The sequence below is a fragment of the Aristolochia californica genome, unplaced genomic scaffold, assembly GCF_029961685.1.
Source record: "Aristolochia californica isolate CCGP_79_NKW_82.1479 unplaced genomic scaffold, dmAriCali1.0.hap1 SCAF_4, whole genome shotgun sequence".
Classification (NCBI taxonomy): Eukaryota; Viridiplantae; Streptophyta; class Magnoliopsida; order Piperales; family Aristolochiaceae; genus Aristolochia; species Aristolochia californica.
Window position 1 is genome coordinate 40803810 of NW_027182103.1, and position 9977 is coordinate 40813786.

General features: G+C 36.8%; 1 protein-coding gene across 1 annotated transcript; it reads right to left on the reverse strand.

Moving 5' to 3' along the window:
* Positions 1 to 168: 168 nt before the first annotated feature.
* Positions 169 to 9977, reverse strand: LOC137962626 (probable E3 ubiquitin-protein ligase ARI8). The gene is made up of 15 exons (XM_068809616.1): positions 9470 to 9977; positions 7409 to 7533; positions 6656 to 6764; positions 6414 to 6504; positions 5018 to 5190; positions 4321 to 4425; positions 4150 to 4238; positions 3476 to 3583; positions 3272 to 3362; positions 3086 to 3175; positions 2340 to 2387; positions 1716 to 1787; positions 1530 to 1629; positions 1323 to 1452; positions 169 to 906 (listed from the first exon to the last, which is right to left on the reverse strand). Exons 1-15 carry the CDS (start codon positions 9638 to 9640, stop codon positions 627 to 629), a joined length of 1782 nt encoding a protein of 593 aa, XP_068665717.1. The 5' UTR covers positions 9641 to 9977; the 3' UTR covers positions 169 to 626.

The window sequence follows — 9977 nt, forward strand, 5'->3', positions numbered from 1 at the left end:
TTTAATTTAACCTCTTTATGAAATAGTAAGCATAGGCATGTCTCATACTCATTAAAGAAGCAGGAAGCATAGGCCTCGATCGAGCTTCTCGTATTCTTCACCCAGAAAACTCAACCAGTCAATGCAGAATTTGATTTGGGCATTCCAACTTCAGGTAAAACACCAGACTGCAAAAAACAGGCAAAGAGACCATCTACTACCCATTGCTTCCCTTTGCATTTCTTCTGCGAGCACTTTCTTCTATATATTATGTGCTAGAGAAGGCTCGTGTACATTTTCAGTAATTCTTAGGAGAGGCCAACAACAGAATCAACAGATGAGTTCCCATGGGTTAACTACAAGATGGATGAGATAAATGAGTACTTTCTTCTGTGCTGCACTATGTTATCAACAAAAAAAAAGCAACTTCAAGCAGATACATCATATATACAGAGACGGGGAACAACAAAGCTACCTCTATAACACACAAAAGACTAGTATTCAATGCTGCAACTGTTCCACTTATTTCTCAGGCCTCTTCACAGCCTAGAAGAACATCTTTTTTAACTGCAGTTCGACAGAACTTTAGATACCGGCAGCGAAAAACAATTCTTCTGGTCAGGCGCTCATGTAGGAAAGATAGACTCTCATCGATGATGGTGGCATATCTCACATGTAGTGGCAGATTTGACATTAGCGTAAGTGCAGTGTTCACAAGACCAATGGGTTGAACCATCTAAGGCGCTCCCACGGCCGGAAACACTACTAGATTTGGAGCTACCGGGCTTGCTTCTTCCACCTCTACCTCCCTTGCTCCCACCGAGGCTCTTGGAGCTTGCTGCCCTACTGCAGGCGCCATGAGAATCCACATCTGACAAACCATTCTCCAAAGCACGCACAAGGTTCTCGAAGTAATTTCGAGTCACACTGACAAATCATAAATAGAAAAAAAATCAGCACTCTTGCAAAGGTTAAATAGGAAACAATTGACAAGTATGTGAACCTAAACGTGCTCACAAAATAATGGAGACACATCCATTGTGAACCTTGTCTTTAACCTAAAGACATTAGAAATAAAAGAAAGATGCATCCTAGTTCACTAAAGTTTTAACCTGGCTGTCAACGACATGCTTCCCTGGCTTAGGACCACGGGATTAATATTATTAACTAGCAGAGCATTATGTTGTAACAGATTATAAATATTTCCATCACTGTTTTTTTAATGACAAATTGTTGTTTGTTCTACTGCCATTAAAAAAACAAACAATGACAAAAATGCTTAAACCAATTTTAACATTTTTTGAATCACATTTAAAGAAGGAAAAGGATCCAGCAGAACCTACGTGGTGAGACCAGCAAGCTTTGTGCGAAACTCATTGAAATCTTTGGTCTGTGAACCTTCATCATCAACAAAACACTGCAATTCCTTCTCAGCACATTGATGAAGCCGCTCTAACCCAGACTCAGCCTCACCTTAACACATCAAAAGCAGAATATTTTAAGCACAAATGACATACTTTGGAGAGTTCAATAGTGGATCAGAATATTACCTTGCAAATACTCAAAAAATTGTCTTTTTGCATGTTCATGCTCGGTAAGATAGTAGCCATAGGCATAGGTCCACTTCAGCACTCGCCTACACTCTACTATCTGAGAAGTGCAAAATTTTCAATACCGCATGTGACAAGTACTTCACAAGTAAAAGGGAAGAAAGGTTTTAAGGTAAAAATGTAGACCTGCAACCATGCTTCTGTGATAAATTTAAGCTGGGACTCAGGCTGCATATATTTGTCGCTAAGCTTCCCCAACTGCAAAGCCACAGTTATTGGTTCATAGTTAATGCAGGGAAACGCAATTATGATACAAATACACGGTCCCAATAGAAAGCTATAGCAGTAACATTTAGAACAGGCACTATTCTTCTGACTCTACCTGAAAGCTCAAGCAAGATTTACGAAAATGGATTTTCTCGCATTATAAGATGGCAATTTTATAGCAAGATTAGTGCGTATGTAGCATATTGCCACTTATGATGGAAACCATCCCCTTCTCACCTTCAACCAAGAGGTCAGAAAAACATTTATTTCTGTGTGTGCATCTGCACATGTGTGGACAACAAAGCATGATACTATTGCTTCTCCCCTCCTCCCCCAATATAAAAGCTATTGTTAAGCACATTATAACTTTAATATGACCATTCGAGGAAGTTCTGCAGATAAAAATCAGAGGCCAGGGCAGCTCAAAGAAGTGTACTAAAACACTTACTTTCACATGCACAAATTAGTGAGGATGCTTATCACTTCCCATAGTAGATAGCAGGTCAACAAAAGCACAGTTTTGGATACATATATATGACATACCTGCACAGTTTGCATTTGCTGTAGATCCTGAAGGGCCTTTTGCCTTGACTGCACAGTAGCCAAATATCATATTAAATTTAGTTCAAAGACAAGGTAAACAGATAAAAGTTCAGCTCAAAAACTATAGAAAGACTTATAAATTGTCTGCTTTTAGGAATTCAAACGAGACCTTGTAAACACATGCCTATCAATTAACAGCACAATTAGCTTCAAATAAACCAACTGATTCAAATTACTTGTACAGGGAAAAGCAAAATTGTACAAGAAATGTATCCATCCGAAACAACAGGAGCAACTCAGCAATGTCAACCAAGATTGTGCTGTAGCAAGTGACCCTAATCTGAGATACAATTTTCACCTTGATGAGCAAATTTAAAATATCTAAATAATTAGAAATTTGTTATCAGAAGCACTAGAAACAAGAACAATAAAATTAATCACTATGTGATAAAGTTTTGCCCATGGTGCGATTCAGAACAACATCACATTCAATCACTCAGAAATTAAAATGTGCAGGTTTAATGTTACTGTGAATCATACACAAATTCCATGTTGGGGAGAAGGCTTAAATCGAAGAATAGTGGATGCACGAGAAAGCATGGCATAGTAAACAAACAAACAAAAGGTAACACAAATATTACATTCACATAGAGGATATGACTTTTGAGTTAAGCACTGACATAAATTAAAACAAGAATATGAAACATGTGGGTCTATTGAATTTAAACAAGGTGAGAAGTACATACTGATTGATTCGTCGCCCATCTCTCATAATAATGAGTATATCTCTCCAGAGAATTTTTTGCCATTTCCCTCCTCCTCTCAGCTTCATCATACTGCATTATTTTCACACAATAATCAGCTATGCTTTTAAAACTTTATCCATGAGATGCTGCATCTGACAGACTATACTTGCAAACAGATGTGCATACCACTCCTTCCTGCTTCGCTGTTTCATAGCGATTGCAGGCATAAAAACCACCAGTCCTCTCACCATGATCTGACCATGCACCAAGACACAGCCTGCACAACATATGAAAAATGGATACACGTTTCACATGCAAAATTAACAGAACAATAAATGAGACAGGCTATTGTTCTAATATCCATCCACAGCAGGGATATGAATGGTTTACCAGCAGAACTCAAATTTACAAGGAGGAGTGCAAGTTATGTGCATGCACCCTTGGTTCTTCTCAATTGGCCGCTTGCATTTTGGACAAGGCTTGGAATTGGCCAATATCCTGACAATATTGCCAAAAAAAATTACATTATCATGAACCAAAACAGGGAAGAAATAGTAGCACATGTAGATAATAATCTAGAGATTGTCTAAATGATTCTTGCAATAGATATGCTGTTTAACCAATTAATAAGAAGAGCAAAGTAACAGTAGGCAGAACTTAATAGCTCAAGAGTTTGTCAAATAACTTATAAACATTTAAATCATAAAAGTTTGTCCAGACAACAGAACCTACATAACTGATGTCCGTTTTTAGCACATTTGAATAGAAAGTAAATGCACATGACATATCTAAGTCTAATACCACTTACCTTAAACAACCAATATATTAAACACTTAATAAGTGTGTAAACAAATGTAATTCATTGAAACAGTATAATAGCTGATCACTGCCTGGTCAAGCCATTCATCTAAAATTACATTGTCAAAGCCAGTAACCAAAATAATCAGAATCAACCATCCGTAAACATATTAATTCAAATCAGAATTTAAAAACTAAAATTGTTCAATTACAAATTTCAGAATGAAATCCATAAGACATATTGCAAATGTCCTATTAAGTCATACCAGTTCATGTTTTCAGACTCGGCACTGTTCTTCAAAATCCACATGGACACTGTGCCACAATCAACTGGACGGTGAGCTTCTTCTGTACACTGCAAAGTCACAAAACAGATGCTTTACTGCATCAACTCCACAATATTTCATTCAGTCAATCTATTACCAGTGGTTACTTACATTCCAACAAAAGTTATAAGAACAATTGCAGGTGACATCATAGTTACCACTCCCCATGACATAATCAACTGCATATTCACAGCCTGGAGCCGGACACCACTTTGTCTACAAGTTAGAAAAAAAAGTCAATTTTACAAGTTTAAGCATGAACATAACAGAAAGAAATGTCATACCATCCATTTAACAAAAGAACTCGAAGAAAACTGATAGATTTCACTGCCCCTTCAGTGTAAGAACAAAATACAGAAAGATATGTACACTCCAAACAAAATAATAAAACATGCTTGGCAGATGCAACCACTCGAGAGACCCTTTGGTTTTGCATCAGAAGCTCTCTGCTTCCCCAAAGATGGGAAGACAGAGAATCTAAACAGAAAAAATTTCGTATATGCAGCATCCAGTCGCTACTTGGACCATATCTACTGAAAGACACGCCCCACTAAGACTCTGGGAAATGTTGGTCTAGTAATAGTCTTCATATTTCTAAATCCCTACTCCTAGAATTTTGATAAGCTCACTAAAAACACCAAAAGTTAAATAGCTCCCATGTATATATACACATTTAAGTTTTCTTCCTTCAAGGCTCTTCCCAACTGGTAACATTCAAGCGACAGCATATTTGGAAATGAGAAAACAGAAACCATGAGGTAGCATTCCAGAGAACATCAAAAACCAATAGTTTGATTGCCAGGTATACCTTCTTATTGTCTTCAATATAAGATCTAAGGAGGTATCGGGCATACTTCTGATTGTCCTCCTCAGAAGCAATAACATTAATCATGTCCTGGCCAACAGCAGCTCCACAAGAAGGATCAGGACACCGCAACATCAAGCATCCAGGACCATCATTTATTGATGTGGTGATATAACCTGTCGTTCGACTTGAATGGTTAATTTATAATACACAATAAGCATTTTAATCAGACACCATCTATAAGACAACCCTAGAGAACATACTGCGGCAGATGCAGAGGAAATTGTTGAGTCCATCACGTGCACACAAAATATATAAGTTATACAAATGTCAATAAAAAAAAAACAGAATTTAAACAGGACAAAAAATAACGATTGTGAAAATACTTAGGACATCCAAGGTATCGGAAACAGAAAACAGAAATCTCTCAAAATATATGGTACCAAAACATGAAGCAATCCAAAATATCTGGGAAAATGCAAGACAAAATCTACCCTTTCCATGTATGTACTGGGTAAAGAAAAATCCTTCATGATTTGTCCAAAATAGAAAGAAATTGACTCCGGAGATACATTTTGAAAATGAGATGACACCAGAAGTAAATTTCAGAAGTTTCTCAAAACTAATTAAACAGCCAAGACGTTTTGGAAACGCATTCAAAGAAGAAACTTGGTTTCCTTCATAACCATCAGAAGGAAATAAAATAAAAGAAGAAGGCGGAAGTAAAACAAGTAGCTGCATAAATAAAAGAAGAAGGTGGAAGTAAATCAAGTAGCTGCAAAACATTCTTAGACACTTACAGGTGAAACCACTGTAAAAACCACACAAAATTTTGAAGAATCTTAGCAAAATACAATTTAGACACTTAACAAGAAGCACAATGTAACCCATATACACCCATGAAAATATGTTTTAGCTCACAGGCTACCAAAAAAGGTATAATTTTACGTCTAATGTAGCAGTCACAATTGAAAAATATTAATTCTCCCTCATTAGAATAATTCATCAGTTTCAAAACAGTTTGTTTGTCTTAAGAAATACCTCATGAATTTCAAAAATTAATCAAGTTTACCAAGAACTTCTTGGTATGTTTTACATATGACTTTCCTTTAACAAACTTTATAGACGAGTTACTTTGCATTTTAGAAATACCTAATCAAAATTTCTTCACATTTCTACACAAGTTTCCTGCAGTCACATTATTGTTTTTCTGGAAGTTTGATGCACTCGCATCACACACATAAATGGATCTCATTTGCTTTAGTTCATTAAAAGATAATTCATAAGGAGACTATGAAACTGTCTCATACAACACCCACTGTCCTTCACATGAGGTGTTTGGATCGCATCGTACCCATTAAAAAAATAGCTTAAAAACTGCATGCATAAAGTAACAAACCTCTCCAGCAGGATGTGCAAAATGGATGACCGCAAGCAGTAGCATGCATCCTGTCATAAGGATAGGACTCAAAACAGATCCCACAGGTCAGCTGCAATAATAGACAAATTATTAGTAAATAAGGAAAAGAAATAAATATAGCAGAGAAATTTACAGAAGTAAATACACAATTTTCAAGTTCAACAAAACATTTAGACGTATTCCACCTCAAATTTGTTAACTAAAAATTTAAAAGTACATACTTCTGCAGCATTCCTCATTGGATCAAGAACTGGTTTCTCCAACAAGCCAACAGACTTGCGTACCCTATCTTCATCTGCAAACCAGGCATCATGCACCTTGCTAACATCCCTGCATAGTAAAGATAGAACTAAATCACATTTCAGAATGTCATATCACGACCTTTGCTACCTCAGTTAGATTCACATGCATAACTATAGATGAGATATATCTATACATACATACATACATTTATATATATAAAGATAAGGTTTAAGTCAATCAATTCAGTCAAATTTGATGATTAAATTAAAATTTTGGTGCACCTAACTTAAATGGACTTAGGTCCATACTCTTTTTTCCTATATATAGCAGACAACTCAACTGCTTCAAAAAACACCAATACTGCATCAGGACTCAAATATTGGAATAGAAAAGAGTGACACTATCCAGATATACAATGAGCTTTATTGTCTAAATACATAAATTGATAAAAATAGAAGGTTAATTATCAAGAATTAAACAGCTAAGAATAATAGAAGTTATTATGCAGTGGCGTATTATGATTCCAGAACTGTCAGACATTTAAATACATGAAGTGGACACACAAGGATAGATTATCAATTGCATCACTTCCTGCAACATCCTTACTAACTTCAGACATCAGCAAGATCTCATATAGGCAAGGGAAGATGCATACAGATGTCCGTATTTAAAGAATAACAGAGGAGCTTTATATTAGAAATTCATGTTTGCATTAAAAATATTAGTATTACCAATTATAGTGCCGTAGAAGGATACTAGCTGAAACTCTGGGAATTGAAAGGACAGTAGATATCATTGTTATGTCTTCCTCCTGGCGTTGTCGGATATCAGCATCACTCAAAATTGTGTAATTTTGCTGGAAGATTAACAAGTGCACATGTTATTTTCCAGACATAGAGCATGCATAAAACAGAATCTGCATACTTGACATATCGACCATGTCCTTTTATTCTTTCTTTATAACAATCAGAAAATGGATTTCATTAAAAAAAAAAAAAAATCTAATGTAGAAAGGTAAAACCTCTGAGAAATCACATAAACTAGCACAAGAAAAAAAAATACATGTTCAATAGCACCATCATTTAAAAAATCACAAACACTAGATATGTATTTATGTGTGTTTGAAACATTACCACAATCAGGAAACCAATCATGGCCATTTTAAACATAATACATCAAAATGCACTCATATTTGTGCTACCCAGTTCTTCGCTTCCTGATGGACAGATTCCAACAGAGGTTCCCCTAACTGATGTGCTCTAACCACAAACTTCACATAGGCAACTGTCTTTCATACAAAGAAACATATCTCCACGTAGTCACCTAAGTCAATTATGAGCTTTGGAAGGTGAACTTCATATGGTCATAGATCAAACAAGTATAGGGGAGGATTTAGAATTAATGGAACAGGCAAGACTTGTTACCATGCTAATCATGACTTCACTCCTAAGTTGCATTACTAGATCGCAATAACAGGCTTCTCCAAAATGTACACTTTGGGAGCAGGGGAAGAATTTCCATCAAAGATCAACCAGTTGTTATGAATGTTATCATGGGTTGATTATAGCATGATCAGCTTGTTCACAAAAGCTGCATACTTTTTTCTTTTTTTTTTTGAATTTTTTTTCACATAAGGTCCAGTAGGATATCCATATTAGCATAGGACAGAAGTGTTATATTAGCAAGTCCTAAGGAGAGTTTCTCAACAAAACAGAAAAAGAAAAAGTAGCATTAAGCAGAGCAAAAAACAGACTTGGATAGAGGAAGAACATTTATTCACAGAAGCATATTGTGGGTACCAAGCGAACAATCCTATTATCTTGTACAAGTCAGATGAAAACATTGAGGGTGTCCCTAACTATACATCTTAGAACTAGTTTAAAAAACCTAGTGAGCAATCAATTATACATAATGGTGGAGAATAATAATGAACTAACTAGAAGCAAATTGCATAAATGGTCTACCAACCACTTTGTACACCTCCAAGTTCTTGAACAATGCAAGATCCACTGGTTGCATACATACTAAACACACTATAAGAGAACAACAATCAGCACAAAAAGATGCAAGGTGCTTATAGACCAATCTATAAGAACCAGTAGGAAGATAACAACCAAATGTATCAAAATGTAGCAGTTATTCTGGCACCATTAACAAGGGCAAGGAAAAAAAAAGAAGAAATATGCGTTCCATTCTAATGGCCAACCATGTTTCATTAGAGGTAATTTTTGAAGCGCCACAGTCAAACGGTCTGGAGACCCCCAAACTGTTTAAGAAAACTCATTAGTGATTTGACGCCACAAACATAATCATGCCCGTGCTCCCTCTACTCAACAAGTATACAATTAAGCTTGACAAACTAATTATCGTTGCAACAGCCACAATAGAAGCAAATACACCGTCGCACACCTTCCCAAGACGATTTATCATCAACCCATAACCTCCGGACTCTAGCATCATAAATGCAACTCAAAAATCTTGATCATGACAGACATCAAATCCACAATTGGTAGCCAAAAAAAGGACCCTTTAAGCGAAGCGAAGGAAGACAGCTGAAGCAATTAACGTCTAGAGAGAGACCTCATAACATTGTCATCAACCTCAATTGTTTTTCCACCAACCAGATTTAAAATCAAGATTATCGCAAACCAACGAAAACTACTGCCGGTCTTGCAGGAGACGAAAGGGGAGTTGGCAGCTCGCTGCCATTACAACAAAGAAAACAAAACAACCATTTTTTTCTCGTATCAACAAAATGAAGCAAGCTGCCACAGAATAAAACCGAAAATCACCTGCTGACGGTGAGGGCGATGGGAGGTGCTATCCTCTGAGCCATCAGAATCATTATCGATGAAGCCATAATTTTCATCACCATCATCGCTTTCCATCGCCGTCTCGCCGCTGTAGAAGTCGTCCAGAGACTCCACATCGTTCGCGTCGTGCATGTCGTCCTCGGAATCCATCACCCGGCGAGCCAAACCCTAAAATCCCTCAAATAATTACGACTAGGGGACAGAAAAAAAAAGAAGAAATCAGGGCCAAAATACGCAGAACCGCCCCGAAAATCGGATACAAATCGCGCAGGAGGCGATCAGATCGATGAGGGGCTAAAAGACTTGAGAGAATAGCGGGCAGCGAACAGAAAGTAGAATGGAGGGTGGGGGAGTTTGGAGCTGTGGAAGGGGTGTTGGTGTATTAGTTTTTGACACAATGGAGGAATCTAGCTTTTATACGTACAGAGACTAATTAGAGAGAGAGAGAGAGAGAGAGAGGGAAAAGACGATAGAAACTTAATTTACA